General features: G+C 44.7%; 1 protein-coding gene across 1 annotated transcript in view; it reads left to right on the top strand.

The window, feature by feature from the left end:
• CIT (citron rho-interacting serine/threonine kinase) overlaps positions 1 to 19,865 on the top strand; it is a 191,440-nt gene that overhangs the window by 153,399 nt on the left and 18,176 nt on the right. Inside the window, exons 29-41 of the mRNA XM_030821489.1 lie at positions 2,736 to 2,876; positions 3,620 to 3,727; positions 5,353 to 5,515; positions 5,805 to 5,969; positions 9,522 to 9,659; positions 10,204 to 10,384; positions 10,559 to 10,650; positions 11,168 to 11,272; positions 11,519 to 11,688; positions 13,259 to 13,339; positions 13,493 to 13,628; positions 15,507 to 15,646; positions 19,348 to 19,440. Coding sequence (XP_030677349.1) covers positions 2,736 to 2,876; positions 3,620 to 3,727; positions 5,353 to 5,515; positions 5,805 to 5,969; positions 9,522 to 9,659; positions 10,204 to 10,384; positions 10,559 to 10,650; positions 11,168 to 11,272; positions 11,519 to 11,688; positions 13,259 to 13,339; positions 13,493 to 13,628; positions 15,507 to 15,646; positions 19,348 to 19,440 — 1,713 coding nt within the window. The remainder of the gene's footprint in view (positions 1 to 2,735; positions 2,877 to 3,619; positions 3,728 to 5,352; positions 5,516 to 5,804; positions 5,970 to 9,521; positions 9,660 to 10,203; positions 10,385 to 10,558; positions 10,651 to 11,167; positions 11,273 to 11,518; positions 11,689 to 13,258; positions 13,340 to 13,492; positions 13,629 to 15,506; positions 15,647 to 19,347; positions 19,441 to 19,865) is intronic.

Below are 19,865 nucleotides of genomic sequence, written 5' to 3'. Positions count from 1 at the left end.
TCTCTATGACAGTCAACTAGAGATCCAAATAGCTCTCCCACTCCAAATTGCCTTCTCTTTTATTTTTTCAAGTATTTTTGTAGAGATGGCGTCTCCCTATGTTGCCCTCAAACTCCTGGGCTCAAGTGATCCTCCTGCCTTGGCCTCCCAAAGTGCTGGGATTACAAGAGTGAGCCACTGCACTCGGCCACCTTCTCTTTTTTAAGTGAAACATTTTAGATCCCCTCAAGCTTTGGATGTTCTTCTCTGGTAGATTTGTCTTTCCACAGAGAGTTTTTACAAGTCCATGTGGTCTGAATAGCACTGAATACATTGGGATCTTTCCGTCTCCATACTGGGCTCTAAACCTCTACCAATTACCTGTGCTCTTTGGGTAGTTTTGATCACATCATTGACACCATTGGTCTGTTAAATCACTACCTACCCTTCCACAAGTTTGCTTTTTCTTAAAAACATCTTTATGTTCTAGATTTATTCCACTGACCATTTAAAAAATACCATCCTTCTGAAGTTTTTCTTGTTGGTCTTGATCCATTCTTCCAGTCCCCTGGGGTTGTTTCATGCTCTTGTTCTATCATCCAGGCCTTTTCTTTTTCCTCCCAGTTTCCTGTCTTTTTCCTTATGGTTTCCTTGTGAAATTGTTGGACAGGTCTAAACACACAGCTAAGACCCCCCTTTCAGTCTAACACTGGCCCACGAATATACCTCTGTTTGCTTCTTTCTGGGAAGCAGTAAATGCTTCTGAAAAACATTTCATAGAGTACAAATGCCCCTTACTTTTTTTTTTTTTTTTTTATAGGAAATAACCAGCCTATTTCTTGGAAAGCTAATGGACGGTTGATGCGTTTATTCTAGAAAAATATTTTGGGCTCGGCTGTCACCAAACAGATTCTCATCCCCAGCACTTGTTTCTCTGGTTTCTGCCTAGTAATTAATGTTGTCCTAAAATAGTGGGAAGAAACTAAAGAGGGTAATTTGCAGAAGAAATCACTCATGCTGCGGAGGAGGGTATCTTAGCTGTTTCTTTCCTTTTTTCCTGTATTTTAGGGGGCTCTGTGATTTGACTGAGAAATTCCAGATTACGCACACGGGCCAAATGATTTTTTTTTTTAATTTTCGTTTTTATTTTTTTAGAGACAGGGTCTTGCTCTGTCACCCAGGCTGGAATGTAGTGGCATAATCATAGCTCATTGCCACTTCGAACTCATGGGCTCAAGCGATCCTCCCACCTCAGCCTCCCAGAGTCCTGGGATTTCAGGTGTAAGCCACTGTGCCCGGCCCCAAGTGATCTTTAGTTGGTAGCTCTTCCTTTGTGGCAGTACTGTTAGGGAAAGGCAGATGAGAGGATGAGAGGGAGCACCTTAACTGAATGGAGGGAAGAAAGAAGGACAAAGGAGATAGGACAAACATTCAATAAGCACCTACTGTATACTGGGCACTGTGTTTAATATGTCATCCAGTGAGGCAAGCTAGTATACCCACTTTCAGATGAAGAAACTGAGGCTCTGAGAGGTGATAAATACAGACTTTAACAGGTATCAGTGATATGATAAGTGTAAAAGTCAGGATTTAAACCAGGGTCTGTAAGAATCCAGCATCCAGGTCTTTCTACTGCAACATGATGCCTTAGGGAATCAGCTACCTGTTAAGAGGAAGGGCAGGTGAGGAATATAAATGGGAAGAAAAACAGAGGTAGAGAGAAGCAAAGAGACAGAGAGGGCCAGAAATGCTCAGATTATCAGTGGCTCTGGGCCTGCTGGGATGGAGGAGTTTGGGGGCTGCCATAGGCCTTTTGGAATCTCCAGTGGTGATGTTTATTGCTTTCAGTAGCTCTCTGTCCCTAAGTCTGCAGAGGACCCAGGCTACCAGGGAAGAGATTATTTGGGCCATAGTAAGTGTAGTTAAGCTATAATCCAGGGTTTGGATAAAATCAAGCACTGTCTCATCAGGATGTCTGCTCTCTCCTGCTTTTATAGAAATGGATGCGTTTTAGGAAAAAGAACCACAAAACCAGCGTCTTTATAGCCTGTCCTATTTTCTGGCTAACTTCCATTCTAAAAATCGGAGCGAGATTTGCAGCACAAAACTATTTTCAATATACTCAATTGAATTTCTTTTCTGGGTTTTACCAACACTCTGTACTGTAACTGGGATCTTCTTCTTTTCCCCCAACGTTGTAGAAATATCTCTCATGATTGTGGTTATTCATGTACTTGTTGGGGTCTCTCACCCTGATGGGACCCTTATTAAGTAAGGGATGATATGATTTCTCTTTGTGTATCCCACACTGCCTGCACGGAGTAATTTCTCATAGCAACAATTAAGATCTTGAAAACAGAAAATAAAGACACATTGGAACTTAGTTGTCATAGCACTGAGTCGAACTGCCTTAGATGTCAACTCGGATGGCTCATGCCATCCAAAATATCTTCACCTTAATGTACCAAAATATCCTCAATTGGAACTCTGTCTGGGAAGGCCATCCCTGCAGCCTGGACTTCCTGTGACGGTAGGGATCCTGGGACTTGTTGGCCAGCAGAGGTTTCTGTGCAAATTCATTTTAACTGTGCTTGCATCCTTTTGGAATAGATGACAATTGGTAATTCTGAATTGAGATGATTTCAAAAGCTGTACTTCTGGTGCCATGCCTGAAATTAGTTTGAAATAGGAACAGCAGGGGAACAAATTGTATTGTGTGCAGTATCAAGCATTTCCCTGGCCCTTCTCCCCACTAGCAAGCCAAATTACAGCAGCAGATGGACCTGCAGAAAAATCACATTTTCCGTCTGACTCAAGGACTACAAGAAGCTCTAGATCGGGCTGATCTGCTGAAGACAGAAAGAAGTGACCTGGAGTATCAGCTGGAAAACATTCAGGTGAGGACTGGCAGAGAGAATCTGCTTAAAAATGGTCTGCACGGCTGGGCGCAGTGGCTCATGCCTGTAATCCCAGCAGTTTGGGAGGCTAAGGTGGGCAGATCATTTGAGGTCAGGAGTTCGAGACCAGTCTGGCCAACATGGTGAAACCCCATCTCTACTAAAAATACAAAAATTAGCCTGGCGTGGTGGTGGGTGCCTGTAGTCCCAGCTACTCGGGAGACTGAGGAAGGAGAATGTCTTGAAACCCGGGAGGTGGAGGTTGCAGTGGGCCAAGATCACGCCACTGCACTCCAGCCCGGGCAACAGAGCAAGACTCTGTCTAAGAAAATAAATAAATAAATAAATAAATAAATAAATAAATAAAGTGGTCTGCAGAGGCAAAGCACGATGGTATGGTCATCTGGTAAAATGGTCAGTATCTTTGTGCTGCATATTGTGTGTATTTTCCCCAAGATTTTATTTTCAAAGATTTCAAACATTCAGAGAAGTTGGAAGATTTCTATAGTGACCATGACCTACAAGGAACCTGTTGCTATTTTTACTTTTTCACATATATATCTATAAATACATCTTTTTTCCTTTTGCAGTAAAATTGGGACTAAATAAATACTCAGTACTGTTTGTGTTGGATTTTCATATGTTAGTATCCTAACAACTTCACTTTTTAGTTTCTTAAAGTATCAACTTTAAAATTATACTTCTGTCTGGGTTTGAGGTTAGTTTGTTTTCTTGAATTTTAGGTTCTCTATTCTCATGAAAAGGTGAAAATGGAAGGCACTATTTCTCAACAAACCAAACTCATTGATTTTCTGCAAGCCAAAATGGACCAACCTGCTAAAAAGAAAAAGGTGAGTCAAAGTGTTTGAAAGGTGGGAATTGTCAGTTTCATTCATCATTCATGGCTCAGTGGACACCATTGTGATATATAATCATAGGAACACAGAAGAAAACAAAGTACACTTTTCTTTTTGTTTTATTTTGGGTTGAAAAATAGATTTTGAGATAATTATAATAGGTCTTACTGAAAGATATCAGTGATCAAGTCTAACAAACTATTTTTTGTTTATGATCATTCAAATCGTAGTATGTTTCTCTGTTAAAGAAGTAATCCCTCCCCAGCCCACACACATAGCAGCTGGGGCAGAGGGGGTGTATGCGGAGAGAAAGATTTATGCCTAAGTCATGCATACATGGCTCTAGAGGGAGTTAGCAAGTCACAAGTATGGGGCTTCAGCAGTTCAGGTCTCTCGTACCACACTCCGGAAAGGACTTTAACAGTGATCTAGTCCAGTCCTTTTGATTGTCTCACAAAGAGACTAGAACTCAGGGAGCTGGGGTGACCTGCCTGAAGTGTCTGACTGGACACTTCTCCCCTCTGCCAAGTACTGAACATCCCTTTTAGATTGCAGGAAACAAATTACAAACTAGGGGCAGGGTTATACATATTGCACATGAGAAGATTGTTTTTCATAAGCCTGATCTATATACATGCTTTCCCAAACCACTAAAGCCTTCATACTAGGTTTGGCCAGGTGTTCTCAGTTCCAGAAAAGTCTTGAAGAAACTTGCAGTTTCCTTCCAAACGCAGAAGCATACCATAGCGGCAGTGGCAGTGATTTTGCAGGAGAGGCCTTGATGACTTAGAATACCTAGGAGGAAGGAGTGGAGGGCTGAAGTTGACAGTTGCCTCAATATTTCCGGTGCCATCTTCGCTGTAAGGGGATGAGCACAACATTCAGAGGCCGCCTCCCACTAGACGTTGGCTGCACGGGAAGGATTTTCTTGCATGCTGCGTGACTGTATATGGTTGTTATGCTTATGATATTTAATCTTTTTTATTTTAGCAGTGAACTGTTATCTGGTTATGTCACTTGATTTAGTTAGGGTGTTTCCATTTGTTATTTTTTTTAGTTAACTTTTTTTTTTAAGTTGCATTATTCCGTTTTCCTTTTTTTCCATGTATAGTAAATATTTTCATTTGCTTTTTTTTTTGAGTAAGCCCCTTGTTTTGACCTCATTTTAGCATTCCTTTTAAAATTTTGCTTCCTTTTACAAAACACTCATCTCTGTGTCTTGTAACTGAGCATCATGAGACATATTCCAAGGCAAGAGTGACCTCTGAACCATCTCTCCTGACTCCATACTCCATACTCTCCTGATTCCATTTTTTGAATGGGAAAGACTCAGGACATGACTCTCCTGTCTTGGCAATGCTAGAGGAAGAGGTGGTGGCCATTCAAGCATCTTTAATCCTCTTGGTGAAAACTTCCGCACCCCTATTTTTTTCAGCTGGCTGGAACGGGCTGTGGCTCAGCCTACCCTTCCCCCCCTTCACATGCCATTTTTACTAAATACACTTACAGTGAGTATGCTCCTGGCTTTTGTGGTTTGCTCCTCCCGAGTCAGATTTCCTTTAGCTAGTTTCAAGTGCCAGTTTCCAGGAGTTAGGAGATATCTCTGTTTCCATTGCTAGGGTTTATTTAGTCGACGGAAAGAGGACCCTGCTTTGCCCACACAGGTTCCTCTGCAGTACAATGAGCTGAAGCTGGCCCTGGAGAAGGAGAAAGCTCGCTGTGCAGAGCTAGAGGAAGCCCTTCAGAAGACCCGCATCGAGCTCCGGTCTGCCCGGGAGGAAGGTAGGGGCTCACTCTCTCCAAAGTGCTCAAGGCTGTGGAAAAGGCAAAGGATTGATCTCAGTGAGATCAGCCAAGACTAACTAGCTCAGTGTCTTTGTTTATGGCCCATACGCTTTCAGACCAGACATCCCGTGTCTGAAAAACGTATGGCCCCTGTGCGTTGCCAAGTTGATGTGATGCATATTCTTTTGGTCTCGGGTCCTTGAAAGACAGCCCAGGGACAGTCCGCTTAGTTTGGTCCTCTAGGCGACCCAGCTAACCAAAAGGCATTGTCCTGGTCTCTCTGCAGCTGCCCACCGCAAAGCGACAGACCACCCACACCCGTCCACGCCAGCCACCGCGAGGCAGCAGATCGCCATGTCCGCCATCGTGCGGTCGCCAGAGCACCAGCCCAGTGCCATGAGCCTGCTGGCCCCGCCATCCAGCCGCAGAAAGGAGTCTTCAACTCCAGAGGGTACGTTGGAGTTGTATGGAAATTTCTTTTCAGTTGACTAAGACATGCAGGCATATGGTAAAAATTACAAGTAATACTGGGGGATAAAGATTAAGAAGTCAGTCTTGGCCGGGCACGGTGGCTCGCACCTGTAATCCCAGCACTTTGGGAGGCCGAGGTGGGCAGATAACCTGAGGTTGGGAGTTCAAGACCAGCCTGATCAACATGGAGAAACCCCTTCTCTACTAAAAATGCAAAATTAGCTGGGTAGTCATCCCAGCTACTCGGGAGGCTGAGGCAGGAGAATCGCTTGAACCTGGGAGGCAGAGGTTGCGGTGAGCCAAGATCGCGCCATTGCACTCCAGCCTGGGCAACAAGAGTGAAACTCCATCTCAAAAAAAAAAAAAAAAAAAAAAAACAGTCAATCTCCTGGCTCCCCATCCTTAGATCCCTTACCAGAGTCAACCATTGCTTTCAGCCATTATATCCTTCCAGTGTTGGTTCATGTATGTGACCACGTGTCTATATCATTCATGTATCTTACATTGTGTGATTATATTTAAAGAATATGAGAAAATAGGCTGGGTGTGATGGCTCATGCCAGTAATCCCAGCACTTTGGGACGCTGAGGCAGGTGGATCACCTGAGGTCAGGAGTTTGAGACTAGCCTGGCCAACATGGTGAAACCTCGTTTCTACTAAAAATACAAAAATTAGCTGGGTGTGGTAGCATGCTCCTGAAGTTCCAACTACTTGGGAGGCTAAGGCAGTAGAATCATTTGAACCCAGGAGGTGGAGGTTGCAGTGCGCCGAGATCACCCCACTGCACTCCAGCCTGGGTGATAAAGTGAGACTGCATCTCAAAAAAAAAAAAAAGAAAAGAAAAGAAAAAAGAATATGAAAAAATAAGCACATCTCTCAGGCCTTTTTTCTCTTATAAATATCATAGCACACTATAGTATACACTGCAAGACACCTTCGTTTCATTAAAGTGGTATCTTAGAGGTTTGACGTTAGTACATAAGGACCTAACCCATTCTTTCAGAGAACCACACAGTATTCTGTGGTGTGAGCATGCAGTTCACCTGTTAAGCCAGGCTCCTGTTGACAGCCATTTAGGTTGTTTCCAATCCCCTGTTACTGTAAACACCTTGCAGAGGACATCTTATGCCTCTGTGGGTGTTGTGCCTGGAGAAATTTGTGGGAAATGAATCACTGGGTTAAAGGTCATGTACGTTTTGAGTGTTGGTAGTTTGTGCCAATGTATATTTCTACCAACAGTGTGAGGAGTTTTCTTTCTGGTCTCAAATGTACTCCGTTTACCTAGAGATTAAAAGGACTTAAGAAAAGGCCAAGGAAGCTGTCTGGAATGTCTTAGGAACACTAGGGTAGAGCTGTGGTTTAGCATCATGGCATTGTAATCAAACCTGTTTTGGTTGTAAACCAGATGGTGTTTTCTTGTTGCTGTTGTTTTTCTTTAGCCTGAAGTCATTTTCTTCCTCCTGTGTTTATATAACTCCTTGAATCAAAGAGCTTTCCTTTTTTTTTTTTTTTTTTTTTTTTTTTGTGTGAGACAGAGTCTCGCTCTGTCCTCTGCCTCCCAGGCTCAAGCGATTCTCATGCCTCAGCCTCCTGAGTAGCTGGGATTATAGGCATGCGCCACCATACCCGGCTAATATTTTTGTGTTTTTAGTAGAGTCAGGGTTTCACCATGTCGGCCAGGCTGGTCTTGAACTCCTGACTTCAATCGATCTACCTGCCTTGGCCTCCCAAAGTGCTGGCATTACAGGTTTGAGCCACTGTGCCCAGCCAAAGAGCTTTACTCTTAAAGTCATTAAAATGGTGATGACAAGATAGAGGAAAGCATTGCTTCTGGCTGTGGTATCCACTGAAACTTCCCTGAATAGTGATAATACTACAGTATATTGCTCCTTCGTGTATACTGCACCAAACAGTTTCAAAGTGCGTTCCTGTTATTTATTCCTCGCACCTTTCCAAGAAAGGAAGGGGGGTGGTGTTGTAAGGAGAGCCTACCATATAGGCAGTCAGTCTCCTACCAGTAACATGTTCTTAAAACCTGATTCCTAATCACTGGATAATGGGGATTTTAAGTTGAGTCTTATAAATCTAGATGCATCTGTTAGTGTTAATAGTTTCAAAATCTGTAACTAACCTGTTCTAATGGTTTTAACAGTTTTATTGAGATGTAATTGGCATACCGTACAATTTGCTCATTAAAAATGTACAATTCAGTCTTTTTCAGTAAGTTTACAGGATCGTGTAACCCTCATCACATTCTAATTTTTGAACAATTTTGGCACCCCCCCAACCCAAAAAATACTCCATACACATTATCAGTCCCCCCCATTCTCCTTCCACTAATGTTCCTCTTGGCAACCACCAATCTACTTTCTGTCTCTGTCGATCTGATTCTCTTAGATATTTCATATAGATGAATCATACTGCGTGTGGCCTTTTGTGTCTGGCTTCTTTCATGGAATGTAATGTTTTCAAGGTTCACCCATGTTATAGCATGTATCAGAACTTCATTCCTTTCATGGCTGAATAATACTCCATTGTGTAGATGGCACATCCGATTATCCATTAATCCATTTTCATTAGTCCATTTTCACACTGCTGATAAAGACATACCCAAGACTGTGTAATTTATAAAGAAAAAGAGGTGTAATAGACTCATAGTTCCATGTGGCTGGGGAGGCCTCACAATCATAGTGGAAGGCAAAAGGCATGTCTCATGTGGTGGTGACAAAAGAGAATAAGAACCAAGAGAGAGGGGTTTCCCCTTATAAAACTATCAGCTCTTATTCACTACCACAAGAACAGTATGGGGGAAACTGCCCACATGATTCAGTTATGTCCCACCAGGTCCCTCACAACACATGGGAATTATGGCAGCTGCAATTCAAGATGAGATTTGGGTGGGGACGCAGCCAAACCATATCACCATTGATGGACATTTGTGTTGTTTCCACTTTTTAGCTGTCATAAATTATGCTGCTGTGAACATTTATGTACAGATTTTTGTGGGTACATATGTTTTCAGTCCCCTTGGGTATATAGCTAGGAGTGGAATTGCTGGGTCGTGGGGTAACTATGTTTAACCTTTTACGCAACTACCAGACTGAGTTCCAAAGTGGCTGCACCATTTTTACATTCTCACCAGGAATGTGTGAGGGTTCCAGTTTCTCCACATCCTCATCAACACTTATCTTCCTTTTTTTAGACTGTAGACATCCTAGTGGTTGTGAAGTGGTGTCTACTTGGGGTTTTGATTCGCATCTCTCTAATGACTAATAATGTTGGGCATCTTTTCATGTGCTCGTTGGCCATTTTTCCTCTTTGGGGAGGTGTCTGTTTAAATTCTTGGCCCATTTTAAAATTGGGTTGTCTTTTTATTATTGAGTTGTGAGAGTTGTTTATATATTCTAGATACGAGTCCCTTATCAGAGATTTGATTTGCAAGTATTTTTTCCCTTTCTGTGGGTTGTCTTTTCACTTTCCTGATGGGATCGTTTGCAGTACTCTAATGATTTTTTAAAACATTTTCCTCCAGAATTTAGTCGGCGTCTTAAGGAACGCATGCACCACAATATTCCTCACCGATTCAACGTAGGACTGAACATGCGAGCCACAAAGTGTGCTGTGTGTCTGGATACCGTGCACTTTGGACGCCAGGCATCCAAATGTCTTGGTAAGATCAGTAGTTGTGCATCTGTGCTGGGCACCTGTGCATTTCCAGCTAAAAAAGTCTATCAGGTGGAGGTAATTTTTTTCTAACTCATCATATAGTGCATTCATTTTCGAGCTTCTTATTTCAGTAGGAGGATGCTATTTTTCCCCTGTTGAAGCTGTGAGTTTATATATGTCTGCAGCTCATGACTCCAGCCTGCTGCTCAAAGTACCTTAGGCTTTGCTAATTTCCAGCCCCTTTTTGTCAGGCTGGTCTCTCCCTTTCCGCTGACTCCAACTGAAACATGCAAACGTGTTCTTTACACACCTGTTTGTGGGTGGCCTGGATTGAAGCCTGGAAAACTGGGTCAAGAGCACTTGGCACTTTTGTTTTCCCTTTCTGCAGGGGCCTGGCACCAGGGGAAGCTCAGGAGACTACCTGCAAGTCAGGGCCAGACTCTCTGGGCCTGGCTGGGGTAGAGAAGCCCAGGAGTTGGCTGGCAGAGGAAGGGAAGGGTCTGGGGTCGGCTGAGCATGCCCTCAGGTTGCTCACTGTTCTTCCCTAGAATGTCAGGTGATGTGTCACCCCAAGTGCTCCACGTGCTTGCCAGCCACCTGCGGCTTGCCTGCTGAATACGCCACACACTTCACCGAGGCCTTCTGCCGTGACAAAATGAACTCCCCAGGTCTCCAGACCAAGGAGCCCAGCAGCAGCTTGCACCTGGAAGGGTGGATGAAGGTGCCCAGGTACCGTGGCAAGGTGGCTTGGGCTGGAGCAGGTGCTGACACAAGCCACTTCTGTCCCTGATGTTTTTTAGAGAAGTGTCTTTTCTAGGAACTCTGCCACCCCCTCATCCTATCCTCCAGCCTGATGTTTCTTCTGAGTTCAGACATTTTTCTTTTCCATCTTTCTTTCCCCAGGAATAACAAACGAGGACAGCAAGGCTGGGACAGGAAGTACATTGTCCTGGAGGGATCAAAAGTCCTTATTTATGACAATGAAGCCAGAGAAGGTAAATTAATAATTCAGGGGGAAGGTCGTTGCACGTGGCTAACCCAGGTCTCCCCAGTGCTGGCGTGAAGGCTTTGTTTTTTGGACTGCCTTGCAAGCCTTCTACGCTTTTCCATTTTTGAAACTTACAAACCAAATGACTTCTCTAAAGGTTATTGGTGCGATACTCACATCTATAGGTCTCCCCCCTGAAGAACCCGCAGGGCGCTGCCCTGAAGATTCCACCTGCTAATACACCTTCCGAGAACTTCTGCCTCAGTCAACTAACCCATAAATCCGCATCGTCATCAGAAATTTGACTGTGCTACTCATCTGACACACTTTATTTTTTTTTATCTTCCCTCTCTGCCTTCTCTGCACACCTCTGTCCCTTCCTTGTTCTCGTGCGCCTCTCTTTACACACGTACCCTGTCTCTCTCTCCCTTGCTGTCTCTCTTGTTCTCTCTTCTCCTCTCTTCTCCCCTTGTTCTTGTTCCTGTTCTTTTGTTTTTCTTTCTGCCCTTCCTCTTTGCACCAAGCTGGACAGAGGCCGGTGGAAGAATTTGAGCTGTGCCTTCCCGACGGGGATGTATCTATTCATGGTGCCGTTGGTGCTTCCGAACTCGCAAATACGGCCAAAGCAGGTGAGGAGGAGCCGGAGGAGCCCCGCCCTGGAGGTGGGCCGGGCTTGGCCAATCAGCAGGGACAGAAGGGGTGGTACAGGGAAGATTGGCTCTGCAAAGGAGGCCCGTCTTCCTCCACTCCCCGCCTTGGCGGTAACTGGGATTTGCGTGGTTTGGTGGGCATTCTTTGATCTCTCAGGCCCGTGCCTCCCAGTGGGAACGAGGGAAATCCACACCCAATCTTGTGCTCTCTGTGAAATCTCCTAGATGTCCCATACATACTGAAGATGGAATCTCACCCTCACACCACCTGCTGGCCCGGGAGAACCCTCTACTTGCTAGCTCCCAGCTTCCCTGACAAACAGCGCTGGGTCACCGCCTTAGAATCAGTTGTCGCAGGTGGGAGAGTTTCTAGGGAAAAAGCAGAAGCTGATGCTGTGAGTATGAAAACGGGCCCTGGAGGTTGTCTTTGTAGAGGGGGCTGACTTGGTAACTGGTGGTAACGACGAGAATCCCATTGGCCATTTTGATTCCCCTCGGGCTCTCTCTCTGAGGGCTGATGGCTCTAGACTGTGTCATGGCCAGGAGTCTGGTGGTGATGAAGGCACAAGCACCAAGGTAGCTTGTGTGGCATCATGAGCCATTTAGAATGTGGGAATCAGGGATGCGGTGGCTCATGCCTGTGGTCCCAGTGACCCAGGAGGCCAAGGCAGGAGGATCACTTGAGCCCAGGAGTTTGAAACCAGACTGGGCAAGATAGCAAGATCCCATCTTTTAAAAAAAGGAAAAGAAAGAAGGAAAGAAAGTTAGCCAGGTGTGGTGACATGCACCTGTAGTTCCAGCTAATGGGAGGCTGAGGCCGGCGGATCACCCAGGAGTTTGAGGCTGCAGTGAGCTACGATTGTGCCACTGTACCCCAGCCTGGGCAACAGAGCAAGGCATGGACTGTAAAAACTAAACAAAGGAAAAAGAATGGGGGAATCGGCATCAGTAGCCTACTCTGGTGGCATTGTAGACCTTGGTTGTGGCGATGCAACAGCCAATGTACTTATAAGGAAATCCTCTCTCCTGTTTACTCAAATGAGTTTGTCTGGTTTGAAGGCTTGAGTTAGAAGCACTTTGGCCACGAAGCAGCACAATAGGCTGCCGGCAGCTGCGTCCCCTCCAGGAAGGCTTTTCATAAGCATCTCAGTTGTTTTTGCAGTATTTGCTCTTCCGTAGGCAGGTTTGGAGTCCTACTTACCCTTAAGCTGTTAGAAACGTAGGTGTGCTGTGATTGGCATCACCCCACCTAAAATGTTCCAGGATACAAACAGTGCTCATTGCTCATTGACGTTTGCTCCAGCAAAGACCAAACAGCTCTTTTCAGACTCTTCACTCCTAATAAACACTTTATGTGTTAGCAATTGGCAGATTCTTAACCACAAGCCTCCTGAAAAGGGCTTTACTTAGTGGTTAGACCTGTTTGGATGACTTGTTTGTCGTTACACACGTGAGTCTTTTACTGAAATCCTTGTTAATATGTGTACAATAGGCCCGAGACTGTGTATCTCACGAGCTTCTGCCTGCCTGGGTTCAGGTAAAGAGATGCAGAGGCGTGCTGGCTCGCTGCTAACATGGCGCCTTTGCACTTCTGCTGCAGCCTTATCGGGGAAGGAGTCTTTCATGTGTCTTATTAACCCTGCGCAGGTGAAATCTCCTTAGCTTCAGCTTATTTCTTATCACAGAATAGCTTTCCATGTCTACTATGCTCCCTTATTTCTGCATCCCAGCCAAGTTATAACTCACATGCTAATCAACAGCTGCCCCAGAGATACCAATAGCACTTGCATTTTGCATTTGGAGCTCAGATCAAAATATGGGCTGAGCTAAGAGCATATGTGCGTTTCTGAGCATTTCCAGGAATAACTTTGCCTTAACCTTCTCTTGGTCTCTCTGGATGGTTTGGTCATAAACAGATCAGCCTCGTGATGTCTTCTGTTTTTCTTTTCTTTCATCTATGAAAAGAAATTGCTTGGAAACTCCCTGCTGAAACTGGAAGGTGATGACCGTCTAGACATGAACTGCACACTGCCCTTCAGTGACCAGGTAATGCTTGCGTGGGCACGGCCAACTGGTGTCTGGTTACAGCCACACCCCATCAAGAAAGAAAGGGCTGTGGAGGCCTTGTTGCTCTTACTAGAGGTTGTTCTGGTGACGTGACCGTGCTTATGTTCTGCCTTCGGACTTCTGCCCTTGCAGGTGGTGTTGGTGGGCACCGAGGAAGGGCTCTACGCCCTGAATGTCTTGAAAAACTCCCTAACCCATGTCCCAGGAATTGGAGCAGTCTTCCAAATTTATATAATCAAGGACCTGGAGAAGCTACTCATGATAGCAGGTGTGAGGCCAAGGACACGGTGCTTTTTCTTTACTTTCAAGGGAGCCAATATGTTGAAGCCACGTTTCATGCTCGTAAAACACAAAATAGTAGAGGGGAGCCGTTGTAGCTCTTATCTCTGTGTCCCCATAGATGCCCAAGCCTCAGCTAATGGACCCCCTCTGTCCAGATTCAGTTCCCTTCCAGTATCCAGTTTAGCACAGTCTGACATTCCCAAAGAACATCCCACTGTTAGGCCAAGTGAAGGGTGCTAAGCCTCAAAGACTCTCTAAAGCCAAACCCTTTGTCCTGATTGCAACGAAACCACGGTGGGCCCTGACCTTCTGAGAGCTTGCTTGCTCTGTTACTCTGTGATCTCTCTCAAGTCACCATTTGCTAATATTTTGTCATAATTTTTTTTCTCTCAAAACACACACACACACACTCACTCTTTCCTGAACCATTTGAGAGTTAGTTGCAGGTATGACGCCAAGTTCTTCAGCATGTCAACCTAAGGATTGAAGGCATTCTGTCACATAACCAGGGCACAATTTATTTCTCTCTGTCTGTGTTAGTGACATTATTTTTAAAGGGGGAAAACAGTAATATATCGATTCAGTGTTTAAAACATCAACAGTTAGGTCTTGTTTCAGGCATGGCTGGATCCAGGGACTGACATACTATGGACAAGAACTGGCCTTTCTTAATCTCAGCTCTTTTTCCTCCCTCTCTTCCTCGCTTCCTTATTTTATTCTTTAGAGCAGTTTTAGATTCACAGCAAAATTGAAAGGTACAGAGAGTTCCCATATACCCCCGTTCTCATATATGCATAGCCTCCCCCACTACCAACATCCCCCACCAGAGTGATACATTTGTTAGAGTCAGTGAACCTACATTGACACATTGACAGTGACATATCATTGTCACCCCAAGTCTATAGTTGACATTGTAGAGTTCTCTCTTGGTGGTATACATTCTATGGGTTTTGAAAAATGTATAATGACATGTAACCACACATAAAGTATCATATAGAATAGTTTCACATACTATACTTTTTGCATTTAGGAAATTTACACTGACTATAATACAAGTATCCACTATGCTACCCATAGTTGGATTTTACCTGTGGCTTCTATAATGTCCCAGAATTTGCATTGCATTTAATCATGCCTCTCTAGTCTCCTTTAATCTGAACGGTTCCTCAGCCTTTTGTCTCTCCTGACATCCACATATTTGGATAGTCTAAGTCTGTTTTTTCATAGAATGCCCCCTCATTCCTCCCTCACACATTCTTTCTTTACTTTGCTGGGGAGCATGTTTGAAAGTACAGTTCACATTCTCCAATTTTATGTCTGCAGAATTCCACCCTCCTCAGAATCTTGACTAAAAGGCCAAATGTTATTGTCTTAGATTTAAATCGTGGACCTGGGCCGGGCATGGTGGCTCACGCCTGTAATCCCAGCACTTTGGGAGGCCGAGGCGGGCTGATCACGAGGTCAGGAGTTCGAGACCGGCCTGACCAACATGGTGAAACCCCGTCTCTACTAAAAATACAAAAAAAAAAAAAAAATTAGCCAGGCGTGGTGGCATGCACCTGTAATCCCAGCTACTCAGGAGGCTGAGGCAGGAGAATCGCTTGAACCTGGGAGGCAGAGGTTGTAGTGAGCCGAGATCACACCATTGCACTCCAGTGTGGGCAACAGAGCAAGACTCTGTCTCAAAAATTAAAAAAAAAAAAAAAATCATGGACCTCAAATGTGTTTATATAGATTTGTGGAAAACTCAGATCATCTGTGTGGCCTCTTGTGACTTTTACTTGTGACTAGAACTAGAGCCACCATCCTGTACCTTTACTTAACGGCTTCACGCTGAAGAAAGGTTGTTCCTTTTCCTGTTCAGGAGAAGAGCGGGCACTGTGTCTTGTGGATGTGAAGAAAGTGAAACAGTCCCTGGCGCAGTCCCACCTGCCTGCCCAGCCCGACATCTCACCCAACATTTTTGAAGCTGTCAAGGGCTGCCACTTGTTTGGGGCAGGCAAGGTAAGCTCCCCTCAGAGTCCTAGCTGGTGGAATGTTCTGGAAATTGACACTACCTCTCTTCCCACAGAGCTCGTTGATTTGACCTTCAAGATAGTGTCAACTTAAATAACAAACAGAGAGGGGCTCTCTGAAAGAAAAGAGATTGATTTGGGAACAGGGCTTTGCAATGGGAATACATGTGCCATTGTAAACTATGTGGGTATCTAGGGAGATAAAGGAAGACAGAGGTTTGTAAGTGAGGATTCCATAATCTTTTTAAAATAATTATCCTTGGCTGCAAAGATTAATAACAAGACTGACGCTTGTCTGAGGTTGGACAGGTAGTCACTGGGCGGATGTCCTTGCAGAAGTATTTTTTGTGTAAGATTGCAATGGTCTGGCTGGGCGCGGTGGCTCATGCCTATAATCCCAGCACTTCGGGAGGCTGAGGCGGGTGGATCACGAGGTCAAGAGATCAAGACCATCCTGGCCAACATGGTGAAACCCTGTCTCTACTAAAAATACAAAAATTAGCCGGGCACGGTGGCGGGCGCTTGTAATCCCAGCTACTTGGGAGGCTGAGGGAGGAGAATGACTTGAACCCAGGAGGCGGAGGTTGCAGTGAGCCGAGACTGCGCCACCGCACTCCAGCCTGGTGACAGGGAAAAAAAAACAGATTGCAATGGCCTTTGTGGTTTTCGTCGAGTCTCTTTTTTTTCAGGCACACAAGTGTGAGAACCCTCTCTTCATGGCCTCCTCCTGCTCTAATGTCAGGGTTTTGTTAACATTGGCGACTCCATTTTGATTCTGACAACTTTCACAATTGTACATCCTCAGACTAGGTTAAATTTCTGTTGCCTCCTTTAGGCACGTGAAATAATTTGTGTAGCCATGAAATTTGTACAGGTTTTGAATCTAAAATAAATGTCTGAGAGCAAAATGGGAATAAAATTAACAAAACTAGAAGGATGATCCATAATTTAAAAATAAGTGTGTGTGCATGTGTGTGTGTGTGTCTGCTGTGTCTGTGAGAGAGAGATGAACCTTAAAAAAAATCTAATGTGGATCTCCATGTCTGAACTAGATGAAAGTATGTTTAATTACTAGAAATTTAAAAATTCAAATTTATGACATTTACATAACAAACTCAAGTGAATTCATTTGCAGCTTCTGGCATATTGAAAAGTGGCACATAAAATACCTTTGTTTGCTTCTTTAATCAAAAAGTCAAAAAATAACAGATGCTGGTGAGGTCATAGAGAAAAAGTAACACTTATACACTGTTGATGGGAGTATAAATTAGTTCAACCATTGTGGAAGACAGTGTGGGGATCTTTAAAGACCTAAAAGCGGAAATACCATTCAACCCAGCAATCCCATTACTGGGTATATACCCAAAGGAATATAAATCATTCTATTATAAAGTCACATGCATGTGTATGTTCATTGCAGCCTACTCATAATAGCAAAGACATGGAATCAACCTAAATGCCCATCAATGGTAGACTGGATAAAGAAAATGTGGTACATATATACCATGGAATATTATGCAGCTCTAAAAAAGAATGAGATCATGTCCTTTGCAGGAACATGGATGGAGCTGTAGCCCATCATCCTAAGCAAACTAACGCAGGAACAGAAAAGCAAATACCACATGTTTTCACTTATAAGTGGGAGCTGAATGATGAGAACACATGGACACATAGAGGGGAACAACACACACTGGGGCCCATCAGAGGGTGGAGGGTGGGAGGAGGGAGGGGATTGGGAAGAATAATTAATGGATACTAGGCTTAATACGCAGGTGATGAAATAACCTGTACAACAAACCCCCATGACATGAGTTTATTGATACAACAAACCTGCACATGTGCCCATGAACTTAAAAGTTAAAGTAGAAAATAATAAAAAAGAGTGTTTGCGGGTTTATATACATGTACGTGTATAACTTTAAGTCTGAATCAGGTGTTTATAGACCCCCTGAGGTTACCGGCATTCTGCTGTTGAAAACCATCACATTTTGCCCCTCAGAAGAGAGCACACTGCACATTTGTTCATTCAGCTGGTCAATCAACATTTTTTTTTTTTTTTTTTTTTTGACACAGAGTCTTGCTCTGTCACCCAGGCTGGAGCACAGTGGCACGATCTTGGCTCACTGCAGCCTCCGCCTCCCGGCTTTAAGCGATTCGCCTGCTTCAGCCTCCTAAGTAGCTGGGACTACAGGCACGCACCATTATGGCAGGCCAATTTTTGTATTTTTAGTAGAGGTGGGGTTTGACCATGTTGGCCAGGCTAGTCTCGAACTCCTGGCCTCAAGTGATCCACCCACCTCGGCCTCCCAAAATGTTGGGATTACAGGCATGAGCCACTGCACCTGGCCAAAATTTTTTTTTTTTTTTTTTTTTTAGACAGAGTCTCACTCTGTCGCCCAGGCTGGAGTGCAGTGGTGTGATCTTGGCTCACTGCAGCCTCTGCCTCCCGAGTTCAAGTGATTCTCCTGCCTCAGCCTCCTGAGTAACTGGGATTACAGGCGTGCACCACCATGCCCAGCTAATAAAAATTTGCTTTTTAAATTAGAAATTATTTTCATTCTAATATATGAACTGTTCAAAAAATGTATGGAACATAGATGTAAATCATAAAGCCTAATAATGTCATAAGCATCCACACACTCACTACCCAGTCCAAGAAATAGAACATTGCTAACAATTTCCTCCTGTTTCCTGTGTGTTCCTCCCTTATCCCGGCCCATCTTCATTCACCCACTGTATCAGCTGCTGACCTTCATGCCAGGACTGATTTGAGCAGTAAGCCTCATTTGGTGAATGATAAACATCTGGTTGTAGCAGGAGAAGTAAAAGGGTTTCAGTTCTAGAAAAAGAGCATTTTGATGTAGAACTCTGCACGTGTATGAGTTCTTAGCTAAGAACTTTTCCTTTTGGATTGAAATTTTCTCTAAATTTGGGCCAGGTGTGGTAGTTCACACTTGTAATCCCAGCACTTTGGGAGGCCGAGGCAGGTGGATCACTTGAGGCCAGGAGTTCGAGACCAGCCTGGCCAACATGACGAAACCCCATCTGTACTTAAAATACAAAAACCAGCCAAGCATGGTGGTGCGTGCCTGTAGTCCCAGCTACTTGGGAGGCTGAGGTGGGAGAATCGCTTGAAACCGGGAGGTGGAGGTTGCAGTGAGCTGAGATCATGCCAGTGCACTTCAGCCTGGGCGACAGAGTGAGACTCTGTCTCAAAAAAAAGAAATTTTCTCTAAATTTGTTTAGCAGTCTCTACCACCTTTCCTCTCCCCTCCCTCATTCTCTCTCCTCCCCCTCCTCACAAGGTAAGCTTGTCAAAAGATTCTGTCTCCAGCAGAAGGCACATATGTGGGAAAGGTGTGTGGTGTCAGGTGCCTCCCTGAGGCTTTCTCTGGATCCCAGGTGAAGCCTTGGTTCTCGACCAGGGGTAATTCTGCCTTACCAGGGGACATTTGGTAATGGCTCGAGACGTTTTTGATTGTCACATATTGAAGTGCTGCAGGCATCTAGTGGTTCAAGGCCAGGGATACTGCTCATATCCTGCGATGCCCAGGACAGCCCTCCCCCCACCACACAGAATGATGTGGTCTGAATCATCAATAGCGCTGAGCTTGAGAGCTTTTCCTAGTTTTGCCCCACAGCCGTTATCACACTGGTGACAGTCTTTTTCTTTTCCTGGTTGCTTTTCAGATTGAGAACGGGCTCTGCATCTGTGCAGCCATGCCCAGCAAAGTCGTCATTCTCCGCTACAACGAAAACCTCAGCAAATACTGCATCCGGAAAGTAAGTCCTGGGCCTTGCCTTGGTTGAACGTGGGAAAGCCAGTCCTACCCTCTCAGCGAGCCAGTATGGAAAGTGCACTGTCCTGGGACACAGCCTGTACTGGGTTCCTTCCACCCTGCAGGCCTTTAGCCTGGGGTGACCTCTGTCGTGAGCGAGATCCTTCCTTTGTGGAGGATCCTCCAGGGCCACTAGGAGCTGCGGTTTCCCTCCTGCTTTTCTTCTCACATTTGCAAACTGCCTCCCCATCCAGCCCAGTGAATTCAGCCTTTTGTTAGAAGAGAAAGTTGACTGATAGGAAAAACCAGTGGAAAAAAAAAGGGTGGGCTCTTTCTAAGACGCTAGCAGTCCCAGGTAGCACTTACCAGAATCTTTCTCAAATTCTAGAGGTGTCTATTAATATAACTTCTGGAATAACCAGTGCTAGC

The sequence above is a fragment of the Nomascus leucogenys genome, chromosome 10 (genome assembly GCF_006542625.1).
Source record: "Nomascus leucogenys isolate Asia chromosome 10, Asia_NLE_v1, whole genome shotgun sequence".
Taxonomy (NCBI): Eukaryota; Metazoa; Chordata; class Mammalia; order Primates; family Hylobatidae; genus Nomascus; species Nomascus leucogenys.
The sequence above is the reverse complement of the archived record's forward strand: the minus strand, read 5'-3'. Positions and strand labels throughout refer to the sequence as shown.